The sequence below is a fragment of the Tursiops truncatus genome, chromosome 10 (assembly GCF_011762595.2).
Source record: "Tursiops truncatus isolate mTurTru1 chromosome 10, mTurTru1.mat.Y, whole genome shotgun sequence".
Classification (NCBI taxonomy): Eukaryota; Metazoa; Chordata; class Mammalia; order Artiodactyla; family Delphinidae; genus Tursiops; species Tursiops truncatus.
In genome coordinates, this window is record NC_047043.1 from 101,791,440 (window position 1) to 101,813,224 (window position 21,785).

The window sequence follows — 21,785 nt, forward strand, 5'->3', positions numbered from 1 at the left end:
CAGGTCTGTCCCGAGGTCCCCTGATTTCACGGAGACCACAGAGGCAGCAACCGAATTCCCCAGCAAGACCGGACGCACAAACAAAGCCGCTCTCCTAGCCCGACCCTCGCCTGCAGGAAACCAGAGGCGAAAGGGGGAAGGGCCTTCAGGGCGAGTCCAGGAGAGCCTGGGTTACAGTATGAAAACGGAATTCAGACCAGTGTTCAGGTTTACTCCACTTTATTAAAAACTACAACGACAGAAACAAGAACTCAGTGTACAAATGAGAGAATGAGGAAAGGGCCAGGTAGGAGAACAGATCACACAGCAATGGTGAGGGGGTGGCCCGGCTCCGACGACCCTCACCATCTGACCCCAAACCCACTCCTCCCACTGGCGGAGGCCAAGGCTGCAGGGCCGTCAGAGGACGCGAGGCTGTGCCGACAGCTTAGGGTCCCATCTGTGCAGGACCCACACGCTGCCCTTACTCACGGGAGCCTAGAGAAGGCTGCAGGACACGATTCAGAAAAACGCTGCGAATACTGAGAACTCGCTCTTCAACCACAGGCAGCAAAAGCAACAGGACACGGAACTCATGCCAAGAGGCCAGCAGTTCTGGTGACACCCTTCCGTGCTCAGCCCCCTAGAACAGCCCCCAGGGGCCCGAACACAATCGACTTCAATCCCCAGAAGGTCAGGCGAACCTCCTGCAAGTGGTGGGCGGTTGTCAGAGGGCTATAAACGCAGCTCTGGGAAGTCAAGTGCCCCGAGATGAGAGCAGAGGAAGTGAGTCAAGGAAATAAAACACCTCGGCCGTGGGGTGGATGCAGCCACACGGCACCGCTGCGAGCCCGGCCCCAGGACTCGGAGCCCCGCGCAGTTTGGTTGTGGGTCCCTGCAGCAGAGTGAAGTCAGCACCAGGTCTGACCTTCCACCAGGACCACGGAGCTGCTGCGGACGCTCAGAACTGCTGAAGGATCATCTTGCGTTTCAGGTCGTGGGTGAACTTGTGCATCCTGAAGAGCTCACTGTCGTAAAAGGCAGACAGGTTGTGGATGTTGATCTGACGAGCCTGAAAAGAGGGGACGACCAGTGAGCCGTGCAGACGCGTGGGCAGGTCCCGAGCCCGAGGCCCCAGCAGGGGAGGCAGGCAGGCGGGGCCTCTGTCCCCGTCACAGGGAAGAGCGAACCGCTCTGAGGCTGAGGGAGGGTCTGCAGCTGGACACGGGGCTTGAAATTTCAGCCCGGACAACGGCCGTGAACTCGGACAAGCTGCGTGGTTGCCCCGGCCCAGCGCGTCGGCAGGACGGGTGACAGTAATGGGACAGTAGTAGGACACGTGCGTTGTGACGGCCCGGGCAAACCCCGCCCCTGGCCACGCCCATACCTTGTCCACCAAGTCCTTCTCGGGCACCTCGATCGTGTCCTGCTGGGCCCCGAAGCGGTTGCGCTGATACGTCACCTGCTCGGCCACCAGCTGCTTCAGGATGAAGAGCAGCAGCTCGTTGTTGTCCCGGCGGAACGACAGGTAGCGGGCAAAAGTCTACGGCGAGAGCGGAGGTGACCCTCCTGCCAGGCCCCCCCAAGCCAGCTGCTCCTGGCAGCAGAGGCAGGTTGGACTCCCGCGGCCCAGGCCCCGCCCCCATGGCCCAGGCCCCGCCCCCACCTTCCGCATGCTGCGCATGACGCTGAACTTCTGCGTGTCCACGAAGCTCTCGAGCATCACGCGGATGGCCATGTTGACGTCATCCTCCATCACGTAGTCCCGCAGGTGGATGCGCGCGTGGGCCTCAGCCATGCGGATCATGGATTCGATGTGACGCACCGTGATGGGGATGCTGCCCGTGGCCTGGAGGGAGGGCCGCGTCAGGTCTCCCCGCGGGACGGCCAGCACGTGGCAGAGGGGCAGAGCTGGTGCCGCCGGGAGGCCCAGCTGACCCCCCTGCAGGGCGGCGCCCACCGGAGCCAGGCGCGCCCAAGCTTCCCCTGGTTCCCAAAGCGCGAAGGCTCACGGCTGCCACCGCCAGCCCAGCACGTGTGCTCCTGGCAGCTCCCGGGCACCCGGAGTCTCCACGCCTGTGGGCGGCTGTATTTGTTACTGTCAGGTACCAGGGACCGCCTGACGCAGTGCAGCACAGGGAGAAAACAAAGCTGTGTTTCTGTGAAGCCCAAGCTAATGCTCTGAAAAGACCTGATTAAGTGAAAAGGTGTTGTTAGGAGGGAGGGAAAGGGAAGGAGCGGTGGCTGTCACGCTTAGGTAGGTGAGAGGGAGCAACCTGCAAGAACTCTGCAGTCCACCTGCTTGCAAGCTGCCTTTAAATCTCTCCCCAGCACGAGTGAACGCAAACTAGCTCAGGCGCGTGCTCATTCGGGTAAGATTTTCGCAAAGTCACTGGAACTAAATCAACGGCCCAAGAACAAAGACCTCAGCTGTACCCTGAGACAGACAAACGCACGTACGTTTAAGTTCCGTCTAAACAAAACAGTTAAGGTGAGTAAGTATCGTGTCTTTAAGGCCGTCCTGCTGCTCCAGTGCTCCTGGACCCACTGAGCACACAGACAAGGCTCTGCTGTGCGTCCCCCTCTGCCCCACCCTACCTGCCCCACCTGGCCCTCACCATGGATTCCTTCCTCAGGTCACTGTACATCTTGGCCACCTTGTCCTGGTCCATCTGGTTGAGCTTCGGGTGGACCTTCTCCTTGGCGTAGATGATGTACTTCTTCAGGACCTCCTGCGGCAGGGGCTCCACGCCATATGTGTTGGGCATGGGGGGCTCCGGGGCGCCCCCCAGGCCCCCATCCTCCTTGTTGCTGGGGTGATGTCTGATGTGGCTGCCGACCACGAAACGGGCCAGCATCTCATCCTGAGACAAGACGGAGAGGACAAGAGCGGGCTGAGCCTGGCGCCTGGCTTGGAGCAGGTCAGCTCACTGAAGACGCTCTGTAACGACACGTGTCCCCCACCCGCCATGGGCCGGGAGCTCCTGGGGCGCACCCCCCCAGTGAGGGCAGAGGAGACAGAGTTCACACTATAGGAAGAAGAGAAGCACGTGGTGGGATGGAGGCCGGAGGACAGCCTCCAGCTGAGGCCACCAGAGCCCCAGTCACAACACCTGAGAGAAGAGAACAGAGCGCGAGTGAAGCCCGAGAAGGTGAGGGGGTGTGGATGAGGAAGGGGCAGGGGGAGAGACCTCTCGGGGACGGTGGACTCCCCGCCAGAGAGATGGGATGGGAGGCCGAGAGCAGGTCTGTAAGGAGAGGCAGGTCCGCCGTGCCCCCAAAGACGGCTGGCCTCTGACAGGAGAAGCCGGGGGCCCAGGACCAAGGCTGCAGTGCATCGGGCCAGAGGAGGGAAGCTGGGACGAGGTTCATAGCAGCGAGAAGTGAGGAGACTCGGGAGCTGGTGGCAGAGCGTGGGCGATGCTGGGTGGGTGGCCGGGGAGGGGTTGGCGAAGGAGAGAAATCAAGGAACTCTGGACTGAGAACAAGTGGAAAACACACGGTCCACATGGCAGCCCTTCCCTGAGCCTGGCGAGCCACAGCCCTGGGCCGACGCCAGGTCCCCAAACTCACTGCGCACACCCAGGGCGTGGGCTGCATACCTGGACTGGGTCCACTGTGTCCCTCACCACACACAGGACGTCGAAGCGGGAAATGATGGGCTCCGTGAGGTCCACGTTTTCCGAAAAGGTGAGCGAGGGGTCATAGCGGCCACCTGCATCACAAAGGCAGGTCCCCATCAGGGCTCCCGCTCCCTGGGGCCCCTCTTCTCCTCGACTGGACAAGGTTCTTTCCAACCCGTGTGGCTTCACTGACGAGAGGGGAATCAGTGGTGGAGGGATGCAGGGCCTGCCCCAGGCACCCCGGACAAGCCCGCGTGAGGCTCTCCCCACCTGCCCCAATCGGCCCGAGGCCGCTCAGCCGCCTCCCGCGAGGAAAACCCGGGGACAAGGTGGCAGGGGCGCCTGGGCTCTCTAACCACTTGCTGGCTGAGACCGACGGCCAGTCCCACCCTATTAAGCGCTAGGTGCTCCTCCTGTCTCCCGAGAACACGGCTCGACGAAAGCCCGGGGGTCTCCCGTCCTCCCGCCCCCCCCCCCCAGCAAGAAACGCAGGAGAGGAGCACTTGCTGCTGCTCGGTCCCTTCCTCACTCAGTGGCGCGGGTCCCAGAGCAGGGGCCCCCGGGTCTGCTCCCCCTCTGGCCGTCGCACCCACGCACCTATGGGGTTGGCGGCAGCAATGACGGTGCAGCGGGCCTGCAGGGAGGTGACGATGCCGGCCTTCGAGATGGAGATGCTCTGCTGCTCCATGGCCTCGTGGATGCTGGTCCTGTCCTGGTCGTTCATCTGCACGGCGGGCAAACGCAGGATTCTTGCCCGACCGCGGTCTCTCAGACGAGGCCCCCGTGCTCCCCACGAACACGCGCTCCCCACTGAGGGCTCAGCCCACATGTCAGCTCTGGGCCCGGGGACCCACCTTGTCAAATTCATCGATGAGACATACTCCTCGGTCCGCCAGGACCAGGGCCCCAGCCTCCAAGGCCCACTCCTTGCTGACGGGGTGCCGCTGGACGTATGCCGTGAGGCCCACGGCCGAGGCCCCCTGGCCGGTGGTGAAGATGGCTCTGCTGGACACTTTCTCAATGTACTTGAGGAACTGAGACTTGGCCGTGCCGGGATCTCCACAAAGGAGCACGTTGATGTCACCTCGCACCTTGTGCTTGCCGCCTGGGGGCAGGAACGGGGCAGAGGGGGCTCAGGACAGAGCTGGATCATCCCCGATTTCCCAGCCTGCTTACTGCAAACAACAAAGCAATATTCTTTCTAGAAAGGGACGTAATGCCCAGGAGCCACCCCACTCTGAGCACAGAACCCAGAACCATGGTGCACAAGGAGGTGCCTATGAAGACGCTGTTTGTCCTGTACACACTGGAGGCTGTGCACGTGCTCTCCAGCCAGGAGGACAGCTGAATGCGGCACGATGTGGACCAGCGCACGGTAACTTCAGAGCGTGAGCTCGTGCTCTGTGTGCCCACAGGAAACGATGCCAAAGCCGTGCTGACAGGGCAGCTGGGTACGTCACGGACAGTCCCTCACACACAGACAGGGAGCACTACACTGGCTAGGAGAAACATGCCACGGTCACGGAGTGCCGTGTTTTCCATATCAGCACACGTGTAATCTATCTGAACAGCCACACAAAGTTCTGCCCATGTCCCCCCGACACCAACCAGGTGACCTGCAGGGAGGGACCGTGATGAGACAGGGAGGTCAACGGGGGCTTCAGCCCCTCTGAGGATGTAATACAAACACACGTTCAGGTATTATTCCTACAGTTAAATGTGTGCACAGTGGCATGGCTGTGGGCTGCGCTCTCCCTGGGATGAGGAGCCACCCGTGGACGTATCCTTCTCCCGGGACACCGGGAACTGCTCCCACCAAGCCCCCTGCAGAGAAGGCGGCCCCCCTGCCCCGCTCACCAGGGTTTTTGGGCTCCCCTCCAAACAGAGCCAGTGCCAGGCCTCGCTTGATGTCTTCGTGCCCGTAGATGGAAGGAGCAATGCTGGCAAAGATCTGGGGGTGGGGGGTGGGGCGATGGGAACGGTCACCATGTGCTCCGGCCTGGAGCGCCCATGCACAGCTGCAACTCCCCCGACCCCGCATTGAGACCCACCCCCATCCCACCCCCAACTCCGGGCCTTGTACTTGGTTGGCTCTTCCCGAGTCACCGAACCTGAAAGCTGACCAGAACCCCGGCCTGACCCCCTTCACTTCGTCCTGTTGCAGGACCACCCCAAGGTCGCCCGCAGAAGAGGAGCAGGAGACGAGACCCAGGCCCGCGTGGGCGGGGGTGGACTCCAACAGCACGGACGCAGAAGACCCCACCCAGGATCGGCGGCCTGCCTGAGCCTGTGTCCTCGAATGGAAAGGAGATGACACTGCCCAGGTCACGGGGGCTGTGAGCACTACAGGAGGCGTCTACACAAGCCCGGGTCCCGCAGGACTGCAGGTACCGAGCTCAGAACACGGGGCGGCCGGGAGGTGGGTCCACCGGGAGGTGAGACGTTCACCTGGAAAGCCGTCGAGACATTTCGCCAATTGCTCTGGGGGTGTGTGTGTGTGTGTGCGTGTGCGCGCGTGTGTGTGTGTGTGTGCATAAGAGAGAGGAAGAGGGCTTCCCTGGTGGCGCAGTGGTTAAGAATCCACCTGCCAATGCAGGGGACACTGGTTCGATCCCTGGTCTGGGAAGATCCCACATGCTGCAGAGCAATTAAGCCCGTGCGCCACAACTACTGAGCCTGCGCGCCACGACTACTGAAGCCCGTGTGCCTAGAGTCTGTGCTCCAGAACAAGAGAAGCCACCGCAATGAGAAGCCCGCGCACCACAATGAAGAGAAGCCCCCACTCGCGGCAACTAGAGAAAGCCCGCGTGCAGCAACGAAGACCCAATGCAACCAAAAATTTTAAAAATAAATTTTAAAAAAAGATGAGAGACAGTCAACGAATCAGTGTGTAGACCTTACTTGGACACTGACCACAAGAAACTTTTCAAAAACTAAGAGACCACCAGGGAACTGTAGACCCAAGTGAACATCACCCCTAGGAACTGCCGGTATCTTCAAGTGTGACAGGGGTAGCGGGGTCAGTTTAGTAAAAAAAGAGCCTTGAGAGACACACTGGTGTAGGTGCAGGCGCAAGGGCGGGTCTGAATTTGTGTCAGAATAACAAGGGAGGGGCTTCCCTGGTGGCGCAGTGGTTGGGAGTCCGCCTGCTCATGCAGGGGACGCGGGTTCGTGCCCCGGTCCGGGAGGATCCCGCGTGCCGTGGGGCGGCTGGGCCCCTGTGCCATGGCCACTGGGCCTGCGCATCTGGAGCCTGTGTTCCGCGGCGGGAGAGGCCACGGCAGTGAGAGGCCCGCGTACCGCAAAAGAACAAAACAAAACACAAAAACAGGGAAGGGGGCTGCACAGAGGAGCCCAGACCAGCCATGACCTCGGGGATAGGAGAAGTTGGCAAAGGACACGCAGGGTTGCCACACCATGCCACGCTCGCGTCTCACAACTTCTGTGGTGACTTTTAAAACGTGGGCCAGGGTCCCCTGGAACTCACGATAACCTTGAGCTGGGTCCCCTGGAACCCGACACTCAGAGGCACCTCCCACACGTGGGAACCGCATGGGGGGGCAGAGGGCGGCCCCTGGAAGCAGAGGTGGAGGCCGGACGGCCTGGTGGGACCCTGGCTCTGCCACTTGTTAGCCGCGTGACGTGGGCGTCTCACGTAAACCAGGCCCCCACCGCCCCACGTCTCAGGTTACTCATCAACAACAAGACACAGACGACCTTCTGCAAATCGCTGTGACCAGCGGCTACTCGGCGCTCCGTACACGTTACCGATCCCCTTACTGAGCCCCCACCTCTGCTGGGAGACCTCATGCCAGGACTGCCCAGCCTGGGCTTCTCCACCCAGACCGCTTCTCGGTGCTGTCTGGGCACCAGGCACCTCGCAGGATGAGGTAATGTCTCCCTCTGGGACCAAGGGCAGCAGCCCGCTTCCTGCCTGCTGTGCTCGCAGGCTCCCTGCGCCGTCTCTGCCGGCCTGAAGGGCACGGGAGCGGCCACACACCGCTCGGTGCACCCGTGCTGACCCGGCTACCTTAAGCGATAGGGCAACTTAGTGCCTGGTAAGAGGGGTGAACCCAAACCCAGACCTGCCAGGGCGTGACACCCACTTCCCAAGGGTTATTCCATTTACCACCACGACCTCCACATCACACGGGAGGAAACAGGCCACCCGCTGCTGAGGACGCCCAGGACCCGACCCCAGGCTCCTAACACTCCTAAGTCTTAGGTGCACCGCCCGCCGCCCTCAGACAGCCCAGCCCCCACCTGCACGGCCACAGGGAGCACAGGAATCGTCGAGCGCAGGCCCAAAGCTGTGCTCATCCTCCCGCTGGCCCTTCCCAGCGCCCCAGCTGTAACAACCTGTAACCGCGACAGCTGGCCGCGGAGACCCCACGCCTGCTCGCTGACCTGCTCAGCCTTTAGAACAACTCTGCGAGTGGGTGCGACCCCATCTCTGCTCACAGCCGGGGCAGCGCATCTGACCACACCGAGCACGACGCCAAACCTCCACCCTCAGTCTGGCTTCGGGCCGCGCGCGTCTCCCGTCAGTCCTTCAGACCCTCAGTGTCGGGCACAACACACACCTCTCGAACGCCTCACCCCACCAGCACCCACGAGATCCAACGCCACGGCGGCAAGCGGGGTGGAAGCCGGAGGGACGCAGGCGGGAGAGCCCACGGCAGCGGGCAGCCAGCAGACCGGAGGGAACCCATCGAGGGCGGCGGCCACCCAGCACACCACTTGCTCCTGAAGACACAGACCACCCGACTTGCAATATCGAAACCTGGGTGCCCACGTTTTTATGTGAAGTCTCCCTATTCCTAAGGAATGATAACTCATTCAAACATTTGGAAAAACAAAAAAACAGAACCACGTACCAGTTGGAAAAAACCCGTCGGCAGGCTGGATGGGGCCCACCAGCCACCAGCCGGCAAACCTCCGGCTCCAACCGTTCCAATGAGCCTGACCATTTCTGGATCTTCCCTGTCACCCGTCAGCTTGTCTCCGAAGTGGCAGAGGGCGCAGAGGGAAGTCACGGCAGGCAGAGGGCAGGCGGGCGCTAGGGAAGTGTTCTAGAAGCACACGGACCCCCCCGCACCTGCACACGTCAGGTGTGTGTAGACAAGCTGACACAGGCCTGGGACCCAGAGTCCCCGCCCTCAGAAACCGGCTCCGTCGAGATGCTGAAACATGCCGGTCACACTAGCACTGGTTTCCCTCGGCGGGGGCGGGGCGGGGGGGGGTTGCCGGGGCTGTAGTAAAGGACAAGCCCCATGAGGGCGACAAGCGGCTCTCACTTCCCACCGAGAAGCCTGAACAACGCGGCCCTGGAGGGTCCCTCAGGACCCAGCACATTGGTGGAACTGCAGTGCCTGTCCTCCTGGGGCTAGGGACACCCGCCTTCCCCGTGTGCCCCCAATCTTGGCAGACTAATAAAGGTGGCCGACGGGGGTGCAAGGACCTGAGCTGTGCGGCAGCAGAGCAGCCACGGAGAGAGCTGGGAGGTCCTGCACCAACAGGAGAACAGGAAGTGGGGAGGCGAGGGGAGAGGGATGCCAAGAGGGCTGGGGGAGGGCCACGAGCCTGAGGGGCCACCCGGCGACCCGGGAGCCCGAGGGCCGTGCGGCAGAACTTTTATCAACAGGAACTCAACATCCCACAGCTGAGACTGGAACAACCCGGGTTTGATCTGCGTGGGTCCACTAACACGTGGACTTTCAACAGAGTCGGGGTGGGCGCCCCTCACCCCTGCACTGTCCAGGGGTCGCCTGTATTTGTAAATTCTGCAACGAAAACCCCCGTCCCCCCAACCTCAGCAAAAAGCCTACAGTTAAAGGGAAAAGCAAACCCCCGTGCTGGGGTAGCGCTATTCCTGGAGAAACGACTGGGGACAGGGGTCTGATGCCACGGGACACCCCACCAGACAAGCTTTTCCTACTGGTCCCCCGGTTTCCCTTCCAGTCCAAGCCCGGCACAACCTGAGGAACCCTGACCTCACCCGTGTCCTCGCGGGCAGGACACAGGCTCAGTGGGGCTGCCGGACGTTCTTCCCCTGGAGCACAGCCCCCGCCAAGGCAAGTGGACTGAGCGGACACAGGGAACCAAACGAAGGGACCAGCTTCCAAGACCCGGGCACCAAGACGGAGGCTGCAGGGTGGGCCAGACGGCGAGCCCCGGGTACCCTGACTCTGCGGCTGCCCCGCCCGCCCGCCTTCCACCTGCCTTCTCCCCAATCTGCTGGTCCTTGGAGAGGCTGATAATCTTCTTCACATCCTCGTCAGTCAGCTCTCCCACGGCCACCTTATTGTCCTTCTTGGCCACGTGGTTGGCTAGGATGACAGTGGCGAAGACGGGAAAGCCGTTGGCGGTGTTGAGAGCCCCATCGTAGTTGTTGTGATAGATGCCGGTCAGCTCCTGGGGGGTACCGAGTGGTCAGGAGGGCCACAAGCACGGGCCGGGCCCGCCTCCTCGCTGGCTTCACCCGACCCCTCCTCCGGGTCCCTGGGTCACCGACAGGAGAGCAGTAACTCCACAGCACGCTGCTCCCAAGCCCAGCACCCAGCTGGCCGCCCACCGCAAGGAGCTCAGTGCTAGAGACGGGAGAGCTGACCTCGACCCACTCCCCGGGCCACCGCCACAGCGCTCCCACCAACTTCCTCGGCCCCCCGGCCACTCACTATCTCGTCTCCCGGCTTGCAGCTGTCCACCAGGTCCGCGAGGAGGATGGCATCCTTGGAGCGGGGCAGCCGGCCGGCCGCCACCTTGCCAGGACTCTCCTGAATTCGGATGCGCTGGTAGTTCTGGTAGATGGTCTGCGCGGGACAAACAGATGGTCAAAGGGACCCGCCCCTAGCCGGCGAAGCCTGGGCTGTGGTCCAAGCACCGATTCTTTGTCACCTGAACTGGACCGGTGCCCTGGGGCAAGGAGAGCAGCGTTATTATTCCCACCGCTGACTAGGATACGCAGAATCAACGATGGCAGGGGGGCGAGCCACTGTGACCAGCGCCACGGTGCACGGTCCCCGCTCCTGCCACCCCGCCCCCCTGGGGATGCCTCCCTCCTGCCAGAAGCCAGAGCCCTGTGACAGGCCCTACAGCTGAGCGCAGTGCACGTGGACACTGGAGCCAGGCTCTGCTGTGGCCTAAGCTGTGTGGCCCTGGCGAGGCCTCCCCCTCTCCGTGCCTGCCCCGCAGAAGGGGGGTCGATGGCTGCAGCCACAGCCACACAGGGAGAAGGAAGTCACGTCACACGTGAAAAGCACTGAAGCCAACGCCCACGAAACAAGTTACGCCAAGTGTGGGCTTACTGTCGAGGTCACAAGGCTGCACTGTGCGTGCAACCTAGCATCCGTCATCTCACCTACTGTCTAGAGAAGAGCCACAGGAAAAGGTGCTTTTAAGCACACGCTCTGCATCAAAATGCTTGCGTTCTAATCCTCTGGGCCACTCCTGGCTGGGTGACCTCAGGTCAAAGAGGGCCAACAACAGCACCCGCCTCACGAGGTGTGATGAAGACCACATAACGCACGCCCCCACCACGTGGCACCGAGCAAGTGCTCCAGAGACTTCGGCGTAATTATTAGCCCCCCACCAGTTACTGTCCCAGGTGCCCTGCAAGCAGAGCCTGCAACTCTGCTCTCGTTCAAGTAGATTCTCAAGAAATGTGTGTGAAGGGGGAACCTGTAAAGGGAGGGGGACCAGCTAGACGGAGGGGGCGGGGGGACTCTGGGCAAAGGCACGGGCTCAGCTGGAGCCCAGCCCTGCAGCTGTCGCTCCCCGAGGCAAGGCGCACTTGAACTTTGAAACAGGGCAGCCTTTGCCTGCGGGCTGCCAGGCTTTTCCTGGCAAGGTGGCTCCAGCTAGGGCGCTTCTCAGAATCGTAGAGCAGTGAGGCGTCAGCCCATCAGTCGTGGCAGCAGAGCAGTAGAGGGGGGTCTGGGCTCTACCGCAGCGATCGTGATGAGCCCGCCACACTTTACACTGGGAGTGGTTCACGTTCAAAGGCGGGTGTTGCGTGCCCGAGGTCTTAAGGCCCAGAGCCTTCCAGCAGGGCCTCCCGAAGACGGCACAGCAGTGTCACAGACAGTTACAAATCAGGGGTCCCCAGCGCAAGGCCAGAGAGGCAGGTACCAGGGAGTCTGGACTGGAAAGCAGGTGCCCTGCTGAGGGGCAGCCAGGGGAGACGTGGGCCCAGTTTCACCAGATCTTCCCGCTCGAGAAAACAAAGCCATAAACGCTGACGCTTTAAATGTCTGGTTTGTACATGCTGGCTTGAATGCTTGAGGACACCATGAGGGCTGACCACGTGGGCCTGCCTGCCCCAGCGCGGGGCCAACACACACTTGCATCTTGGCGCCCGCGGCTACGGTGCAGCCCCGCGCTCACCTCCTCCATGTTGACCTCGAAGGGGCCGGCTGACTGGCACTCGGGGCACGAGCCCGGCTTCACCTCCTGGTTCTGGGACTGGCAGAAAGGCCCCAGCACGAAGCCACACTTGTTGCAGTTGTACTTGACCATGCTGAGCTGAGGCAGGACACCCGTGCAGCTGGTCACCACCCCGCTGGTGCGGATCAGCTGGTTCAGGTGCAGCTGCCTGCGGAGGCGAGGCGCCGTCAGAGACCACAGGGCGGGGGCCGGACCCTCGCCCGCCAGTGAGGCCAGGACCCACGGGGTGGGCTTTCTCTGGCCGCGGCCACCCGCCACCCCCCACGGGTGCCCGAGCCCCCGCCGGCTCACCTGAGCGAGCGCAGCTCCTCCACCAGGGGCAGGTGGGAGATGCGCACGTGGACGCGGCTGGCGATGCGGTCATACTTGGGGTACATGGCCAGCACCACCTCCAGGGCAGCCTCGCTGAAGATCTGCAGCAGCTCAGCCGGCGCCTCGGGCAGGAAGTAGGCCAGGACGTGCTCCCTGGCGGCCAGGTCCTCGTAGTTCACCACCAGGCTCTCGCGGTTCTCTGAGGCGGGCGGGGTGGGAAGGGAGGCTGAGCGCGGAGCAGGCTGGGGCAGGCCCACCTCGCCGCGAGAAGGGGAGGCCAGCCCGCCGAGCCCTTGACTCGGAGCTGGAGGCACAGCCTCGCTCCCAAGTCCGCTCAGCGTTAGCGACGGGACCCAGAGATGTGACGGATGCTAGGTCTCAAGCTCTGAACCTATGAAACGGGACCTAAGTGCCTGGGGGGGATACAGTGGAGTAACACATGGGGTGCCTACCGCAAACTCAGAGTGCCTACGAGGCCAGGAGGAAACCCGCGAAGAAACGTGTCGGATGTGAGACGAAAGGGAGAGGAGGGGCCGGTGGGGGACCAGGAGCCACACGCCGCCTCACGTGCTGCTTTGTTCAGAAACGTGCTGCTACACTCTGATCAAAGCAGTAAGCCAGATTTTTACATAAAGTCTGCCCGATTGTAAGTCCATCAAAAACGACTTCTGGGGCTTCCCTAGTGGCGCAGTGGTTAAGAATCTGCCTGCCAATGCAGGGGACACGGGTTCGAGCCCTGGTCCGGGAAGATCCCACGTGCCGCGGAGCAGCTAAGCCCATGAGCCACACCTACGGAGCCCGCACGCCACAACTACTGAAGCCCGCGCACCTAGAGCCCGTGCTCCGCAACAAGAGAAGCCACCACAATGAGAAGCCCTGGCACTGCAAGGAAGAGTAACCCCTGCTCGCCGCAACTAGAGAAAGCCCGCGCGCAGCAACAAAGACACGGCACAGCCAAAAAAAAAAATTAATTAATTTTAAACAAAACAAGACAAAAAAACGACTGCTGTGGTCCAGACGTACGTAGTCCCTGGACAGTGCGCTGGACCCACGATACTTTGTCTGAAAGACGGGCACCCCGGGCTCAGGCCCCGGCCCCGGCGCCCCATGTGCCCCGCACATCCGTCTGTCAAACCCACCGCCACAAGGCCAGGGCAGGCGGCCTCCCGCGGGCACGGGGCAGGCGCACCTTTGCACATGTCACTGATGCGCTCCTTGAAGACGTTGTGGCCGCGGCCGTCCACGTGGGTGCGCAGGAAGTTCTTGAAGCGGTGGTGGATCTCCAGCCGCGGGCCGGCCATGCTCACCCACTCGCGCACCGAGTGGCCCTTCAGGTCCTCCAGGTTCTCGATGCTCTCGATCATCTCGTCGGCCTCGCCACCGTCCTCCGTGGCCCGCTCCACCTGCCGCCGCTTCCGGCTGCGGCGCTCCTCCTCCTCCTCGTCGCTGTCTGGGGGCCGGGGGCACGTTCAGGGCCGGCTCCCCGCACCGCCTCCCGCCTCCCCCGGGCTCCCCGAGAACGCACCGTACAGGAGCCCGCGGCGCATGCGGCCCAGGCCCCGGCCGGCCTCCCGGTCTCGCTGCCGCATGACCCGCTCGGCCGCCTCCCTCTGGCTGGCGGTCAGCTCGTCCACGTCCTCGTCGTCCGGGGCCAGCCCCTCGGGCTCGTAGACATCTATCTCCGGGATGGGGCGGTAGTCCCTGCGAGGCCCCCAGATGGAGCCTGTTAGCACCCAGACCCCAAAACAAAACCCCACCAGGAACCGGGCTCCCGAGGGCTCCGGAGCCCCGGCCAGGGCACCTGGAGAGGCTCCGAAAGGCTCCCCCACGGATCCCACACGGAAAAGGACACAGTCTTCCAAAGGACGGACCTCCTGACACCTGCTGTGACACGGGCAAACTCTGAGGACACTGCTCGGTGAGACAAGCCAGTCACAGGACAGAAATCCTGCGTGATTGGGTTTGGGGAAGAAAGTCCTGGAGAGGGTGGTGACGGTCGTACGACCACGTGAGTGCCGTGATGCCACTGAGCTTACGCTCAGAGATGGCCGAGACGGGAATCTTGTGTCACGTGGGTTTTCCCACAGTGAAAAAGGGGAGCTCTGAGCACCAGCAGGAAAGAGGAATCGGAGGACCCACAAAACCTTCAGCTCGAAGGGCCTTCAGAGAGCCAACACAGCTCCCCATGGGCAGGAACCCTCCTGCACTCCTGTTTCTGGCAGCCCCACCTCGAAGCCCGGACCCCAGGAGGCCCACACACATCAGCCCAACCAGCCTCTCCCGAACACATCTGTGGCTCAGTCCTTCCAGCCACAGCGAGACCTTCCACGTGACTGCCTGTCAGATATCTGAAGGACTGATGCCTCAACAAGGACCCCCACCAGGGCAAACACAGCTCCCCTCCCCGCGATTTGGGGAAGCACACATCACCCTCCATCAGAAAGATGAAGAAACCAAGGACAGGGGGCGGAGGGTGATGGGATTTCTGCCAGAGGTCACTCAACAGAGCTGGGTGTCAAGGTGGCTAGCTGCTTCCAATACCACACTGGCTCCACGACGGTCCTCTTGAATTCTCCCTTTCTCAGAGGACGTGGTAATTTGGGGAACTTCTTCTTTCTTTTTTTGGCCATAGACTCTGTCAAAGAACACTCTCAGATAATCCCACACTACTGACACCAGAAACAGAACCCAGAACCAGGTATGCTTCTGGATTGATCGCTTCCAAATTCTTAAGTGTTCTCAAGGAAAAGGTACCTGTCTAACTCGTTAAGAATTTCAAGTCATGGGCTTCCCTGGTGGCGCAGTGCTTAAGAATCTGCCTGCCAATGCAGGGGACACGGGTTCGAGCCCTGGTCTGGGAAGATCCCACATGCCACGGAGCAACTAAGCCCGTGCACCACAACTACTGAGCCTGCACTCTAGAGCCCGCGAGCCACAACTACTGAGCCCATGTGCCACAACTACTGAGCCCACCAACCTAGAGCCCGTGCTCCGCAACAAGAGAAGCCACCACAACGAGAAGCCCGCGCACCGCAACAAAGAATAGCCCCTGCTCGCCGCAACTAGAGAAAGCCTGCACGCAGCAACAAAGACCCAACACAGCCAAAAATAAATAAATAAAAATAAATTAAAAAAAAAAAATTTCAAGTCATGTGAAATGCCTGCAGTGAAATTCTAATTGGTCAATTTAAAAGAATTTGATAAATTAGACTTCAGCAAAGTTTTAAAACTGTACACATCAAAACCCACCATTTAAAAAAAATTAAAAAGACAAGCCATAGACTGAGAAAAAAATATTTGCAAATCACATGTCTGCCAAAAGGCTTACAACCAGAGTAAGTTTTTAAAAACTCTTACGACTCAATGATAAAAAGTCAAGGAAACAAATTATTGAAAAAAAACGGGCAAAGGATCTGAAGACAAATTTTCCAGATACTCAAATGGCCGACAAGCACGCGAAGCGCTGCTCCACATCACTAGTCATCAGAGAAATGCAAATCAAAACCACAGTGAGATACCGCCTCGCCCCCATTAGGGTGCCTGTTGTCAAAACCCAGAAGGTAACAGGTGTTGGTGAGAATGTGGAGAACTCAAACGACATACGCCACTTGTGGGAATGTAAAACGGTGCAGCTGCTTTGGAGAAGTCGGGCAGTTCCTCAAAAAATTAACACAGAGTTATCACGTGACCCAACAATTCCATTCCTAGGAACTGGAATTCCATTCCAAGAGAACTTAAAAATGCATTCACATAAGAAACTCCTAGCAGCACTATTTATAATTGCTAAAAAGCGTAAAGCACCCAAAACGTCTACCAACTGATGAATGGGTAAACAGAACGCAGTCTGTCCGTGCAATGGAGTACTACTCAGCCACGAAAAGGAATGACGTGCTGACGTGGGCTCCAACGTGGATGGACCCTGAAAAACACAGTAAGCCAAACAAGCCTGCACACGACGACGTGTGTATTCCAGACTCCACCTGCACGAAACAGCCAGCACTAGCAAATCCAAAGAGACAGAAAGTGGATTACTGGTTACCTAGGGGTGGGGAAGGGAATGGGGATTAACTACAAACAGGCACAAGGGATCTTACGGGGATGACGGGAAAAACTGGACTGTGGTGATAGGTGCACCACCCAGGAAATTTACTAAAACGCATTGAATTGTATTCCTGTAAGAGACAAATCTTACACTGTAAAAGTTATAGCTCAGTAAGGTTGTTTTTTAAACAAGCCATGAAACCCAAATCTCACTGGGCCCATCCAGTCCTCAGATACCTCTATCCAGTCTTCCTTGCGAGGGAAGGACAGAAGACGCAGAGGGCGTGGATGGAGGGTGGCCGGCCGGGGAGGGGCGTCCTGCCTGCACAACCTCACAGGGCACAGCAGGGAAGCTGCTCAGGGCTGCTCTGCCCAGACTCCTCATCCCTCCAGACTCTGTCTGGCCTGTGCCGCACACCCAGGCCCATCTCCTGGAGTGATGGAGCTTAAAGCGAAGATCCAAACGGTCCAGAGTGCCCTGGATGCTCCCAAAGGGCTCTCCCTGTGGCCTGGGGGGCGGCCTGAACAGTACTCTCATACACACCAAGTGTGAAGCCCCCACGTCAGAGTACAGAGAGCCCCAAAGCAGAACCTCCACGAGGCTCCCGGGCGTTCAGATAATTCTAGTGCTAACGTATAGGCCAAGTCCTGGGTGTTAAGACAGGGTGAGGCACCAGTGGAATCTAACCTTCCTCACTCACAGAGCTTTCCTCCACCATCTTAGCAATAAGCCTCCATAACCTTTACTACGTTCGTACATTTATCAGTAAGTGTGAACACGAGATCTGCTACAGATCAAGCACAGTAACTGTGGGCTGAATTAAATCTAAATCTTGATTAATCACCCCCCACACACACAGTTCCTCTGAAGTTGCAGAGAAACTCTTGGCTACCTGCTTCCTGTCCTTCCCAGTTGGGGTCCCTGACGTGGCCCCGGATTAGAGATGCCCTGCGTCCCCTGGGGTGCACATCTCATGGAGCTGGGGCTTACCAAGGCCTTTGGGTCTAACTCTAAGGTAGACACAGCAAGTTACACGGACATGTGCTGTGGCTCCATGAACCTGTCTCCCCCCAGACCCTGGACCAAGATGTGCTCAGAGCAAGCAGGCTCCGATATATCTGCTTCCCCGGGACACACAACAGCCCCCCAGCAGAGCTTGCTGAGAGCAGGGTCTTGAGCGCCGAACCTCTCCATGCCATCTCCGAAAAGCTCCTCTCCATCCTCCTCCTCCTCCTCCAGGGGCCCCTCTGTGCCGAGCAGTCCCTCCGACTCATCCTCAAAGGGAGGAAGGTCGCGGCCGGGGCTGGAAGTCAGGGCATCCGTGCGCCGGGAGCTCCGCCCAGGGCTGGAGGTCAGAGGATCGTTGCCTCTCCGCCTCGGGGCCGGGCTGGACGCCACCGTGAAAGACTCGGATGATTCCTGCAAGAGGAGATGGGTTGGAGGGGGTGAGGGCCCACTCAGCTTCCTATACGGTGGCGCCCCCACCTATAAGGTCTCCCTCTCCACGGCTGACCCTGTCCTCCCACGCTGCAAACCCCTCCCAGCCTGCACACTTTGCACCTGCTGTTCCCTCTGCCTGGAACGCTCCCTGAGCCCAAGGCTTCTCCACGCCCGGGGCCGGCTCATTCCTCACACACACCGTGACTCACCCGACCCCGTTTTCTCCAGGACAACCCACTGAGGCTACCTGGTTAGCTGGTTTACCTGTTTACCGCCTACTCCTCCCCCCAGCACGCGTTCCCGCCCTTCTGGGCCCCCGGTGCACCAGGAGCTGCCAGGGGAGACGGGACACGAGAGCGGCCACAACCTAAGGGGTCGGAGACCCAGGTTGGTGGAGGGGCAGTCAGCTGACGAGGCTGCGGACGAAAGCAGCACGATAAGGAGGGCCCGAGCGCGCGGATCGGGCCGGGGGCCCGGGCTGCCGGGGTGGGACCCGCCGGCCTCGCAGACCCGCCCGACTGGAGCACGGGAATCGGCTCCGCGCCCGGCCCCCCACCGCCCGCGCCCCGCACGGCAGACGCACAGACTCCGCCGCGCTCACCGCCATCGCTGCTCAGTGCTCCTCTCCGCTCCGCCAGCAACAGCCAGTTTTCGCGCGAAAAACGGCCCACGTGACCGCCCGTGCCCGGGAAGCGTCTGAGGGAGCACGACGTCATGACGTTGGCGTCCATTTTCGTCACGCCGGCGCTCGGGGGCGGGCCCGAGCGTGCGGCCCCGCCCACGCTGCCCGAGACCCCGCCTAGCCCGCGCTCTGTGCTGCGGGGCCAGCCGAGATGTACGACCTGGTGCTGTGGCCGCCTGGGGGCCTTGTTTTCTGACGTTTTCTTACTGTGTGATGTCAACTCCTCCAAAAGCTCAGGCTGCGTCCTTCAAGCGCCGAAAGGCGGGGGATGGTAGGAGGCCAGCTGTGACGTTCTAGTGGGGGTTACCACCCCCCCCCCGAGGGAGCCGAGATGCAGGGGTGTTCCAGGTAGCAAGAGCCTCGTGCGCAGCGATGTGGAGAGCAGGGCACGGTGGGCATCTGCAAGCACTTTCCTAGTTCCAGTTAAAGCGCTTGTGATGTTCAGGAAGGGACAAAAATTGAGGCTGGAGAGCCCAGGTCACGAAAGATCACCAAGTCTTTCTACTGAGCTGGCTTGAGGGCAGTGGAGAGCTACGTGGGTTTTAGGAGAATCCCTCAGGCTGCCAGGGGTGGACATAGATCGAGGCAGGTTGGAAGCAGTTACAGTTGGTTCCAAATCTGCAGATTCAACCAACAGGGTGGTTAGAAAAAAAGTTTAATTCCAGAAAGTTCCAAAAATCAAAGCTTGATTTTGCTGTAGGCCAGCTAACTATTTACACAGCATTTACACCTATTTGCATAGCATTTACATTGTATCAGGTATTGTAAGTAATCTAGAAATGACAAAGTGTACAGGAGGATGTACACAGGTTATGTGCAAATATTGCACTATTTTATATGAGACTTTAGCATCCTTGAATTTGGGTATCTGCAGGTAGCCTGAAACCAATCTCCCAAGGGTACAGAGGGACGAGTATGCTGCGATTCTTCGTCCAGGTACAGGCGGCCTGGGCTAGGGCAGGCGAGCAGGGCAGGGCTGGATCTCAGCCCTCTTGCCCTGGCACTTTTGTGCGGTGAACAAGCATCTCGGGATGGGGCCCCGGGTAGGGGCGGGAGCGATGACAAGGAGGGGAAATATCCAAGACGTATTCAGGAGATGGAGTCTCTCGGTCCTGAGGACCGGGGACAGCAAAAGGGAGGCACCCAGGATGGCAGCAGGATTCTGGCTTGGGTGGGTGACAGCGTCACCTCTGAGATGGGGGCGCGGGAGGAAGACAGGGAAGGAATCCAGCAGCTTACAACAGCTGCCATGTTGTCTCAGTGTCCGCGGGCCCGGGCCCGGGCCTGGGCCTGGGCCTGGGCCTGAGCCTGGGCAGGGCTTGCTGGATGCCTCTGCCTCGTGGTCCGGCTGCTGAGCCAAGCACTTGTGCCTATTATTTAGGGAGCGGTTCTGCAGCACCATCTCCTCCTGTCAGCCATGCCTCGGGAGGAACACCACCCTGAGCCTGGTGCAGGCGAGGGAGGGAACCTGAGAGTCAGATCTTTATCTACTGAACTACCATCCAGGGAAGCTCGCTGCTGCCATGCTCTGTCTGGTGTGCAGGGGGCACTGCAGTGTGTCAGCACTCCTCTGCCCTGGAGGGAGGGGAGATAGCTACCCTCATTACTCCACAAATGAAATCCCACTGAAACCTATGCGTGGGGCCCAAAACTCAGCGTACAAAACGCAGAATTGCGCATGGTGGTAATAAGAGCAAACTCCCGCCTCCTCCCACGCCCGCTCCAAAGTGTCTGTACTGTCTCAAAAAAAACAAAGATGGAGGGAGGGGGGTCATTTGGCTTAGTTACCGATTCTCCATTTCTCCCCCTTCCTGGCACAGGGTGGAAGGGAAGTTTCCTGCCTCTGGAGGTCAGAAGTGGCCTATGACTTGTTTTGCCGATTAAAGGTGTGCAGGGGGAATGCATGTAACTTCCTGGCAGAAACTCTTGGAGCTGTCCACTCAGGAAGACAGGCGCCTCATGGCATCAGCTCATGGCTGATACAGAAACTGCACGCTGACCAAGGTCCAGATAAACTGGGTCCCAGATGGTCACAAGGCAGCGGCTTCCTCACCTTCCCCTTGTTCAGAACAGGAGCAAGGCAAAGACTGGGGCCCAGTCTCATTCCAGCCCAGCTGTGAAACAAGTGTGGTGTCACGAGGTGTGTATCTTGGGGCTACTGTGATCAGTGGGTGCCTACGACAAGCAGCAGGCCCTGAGTCAGCCTCCGCACGTTCAGGGAACGTGAGAAGCATGGCCCTGTCCTCACGACACTGCCATTCTAGTTGGGGGAGGCTGATGCTGAACTAGGAAGTGACTAAATGAACATGAACCCGTTAGAGAGACTGTGCTGCTGTGTAAGCAGATGGGGCAGGTGGTTCCCGAGAAAGAGAACCAGGAATGGCTTTCTTGACATAAGAGAAGCCATTTTTGGCTTGGTTGGGATGGAAGCCTGGCCACAGTGCTTACCCTTAAACAGGTCTCAGTAATGAATGATCTTAAAGGAGCAAAAGAATGCAGAAACAAACTGTTATCAGGTGAGAGAAGTAACAACGCTAGACAACGTATCAGTTGTAAAGATTCCCTGTTGTGATTCAATGGCAAAAATTAGCCTGAAGAGCTCAACCATCAGATCAACTGGACCCTAAGGGAGGATGACGGTGACCACCTCTGAGCCTCATGACTTCAATTAACTAAAAGTTAGACTGCCCAAGCCCCTTGATGAATACGCATGTACCCTTAGCTTAAAACGTCCCCAATTTTGTTGTTTGGGGAAGCACGAATTTGGGAAAAGTCCCCTATGTCCTCCTTACTTACTGCAAGTGATCAGTTCTTCCTTCTCCTGCTCTTTGCCTTGGTTGTGTCTTTCCGCTCGACGTCCACCAACAGACGAACCCAGTTTTGGTAACACTGGGAATGAAATAAAGGGGCTTTGTGTGACAGAGACTGGACAGCTACTTTGGCTAGGGTGTCAAGCAGGAGAGGGGGGTCATGTGACAGGAGCCAGGCCGGGGTGGGGGTGGGGGGACAGGTGCAGACCCACAAGCAGGAACAAGCCTTGGTATAGCCAAAACACAGAAACAGAGACCAGTATGGCTTGAGCACCCAGTGAGGAGCGGGTGGGAGGGATATGTTGGGAGGGATAAGGACTCGGAAGCAGGAGGGGCCTGACATGGTGGAACCCGGGAGAGGGGAAAGAGGAGTGAACACAGCAGGGACGCAGGAGGTTAATCCAGGAAGGCTTCCAGGAGTTGGCTGCCTGTAGTTAGAGGTCAGAGGAGGC

General features: G+C 59.7%; 1 protein-coding gene across 2 annotated transcripts; it reads right to left on the bottom strand.

Moving 5' to 3' along the window:
* Positions 1-202: 202 nt before the first annotated feature.
* MCM2 (minichromosome maintenance complex component 2) lies at positions 203-21,468 on the bottom strand. 2 transcript variants are annotated; one of them, XM_033865548.2, is made up of 17 exons: positions 21,320-21,468; positions 18,443-19,141; positions 17,588-17,820; positions 13,885-14,060; positions 13,549-13,809; positions 12,339-12,558; positions 11,988-12,195; positions 10,280-10,414; positions 9,825-10,016; positions 5,460-5,553; positions 4,457-4,707; positions 4,200-4,326; positions 3,582-3,694; positions 2,598-2,843; positions 1,646-1,828; positions 1,367-1,522; positions 203-1,051 (listed from the first exon to the last, which is right to left on the bottom strand). In XM_033865548.2, the coding sequence occupies exons 2-17, from the start codon at positions 18,446-18,448 to the stop codon at positions 941-943; spliced, it is 2,712 nt and encodes a 903-aa protein (XP_033721439.1). In that variant the 5' UTR covers positions 18,449-19,141; positions 21,320-21,468; the 3' UTR covers positions 203-940. The 2 variants fall into 2 exon arrangements, with proteins under 2 accessions (XP_033721439.1, XP_073643884.1); XM_073787783.1 differs by having other exon boundaries at positions 18,425-19,141.
* Between the last annotated feature and the right edge of the window lie 317 nt (positions 21,469-21,785).

What these genes read in the sequence shown, in the direction of transcription:
- MCM2 (XM_073787783.1), bottom strand. Translation starts at nt 18,448, where the DNA reads ATGGCGGTGAGCGCGGCGGAGTCT. An exon ending in CGGTGAGCGCGGCGGAGTCT is followed by an intron (nt 17,821 to 18,424) that starts GTGCGTCTGCCG and finishes CTCCTCTTGCAG; the next exon opens with GAATCATCCGAGTCTTTCAC. An exon ending in ACACAGTGGACCCAGTCCAG is followed by an intron (nt 2,844 to 3,581) that starts GTATGCAGCCCA and finishes GTCTTGTCTCAG; the next exon opens with GATGAGATGCTGGCCCGTTT.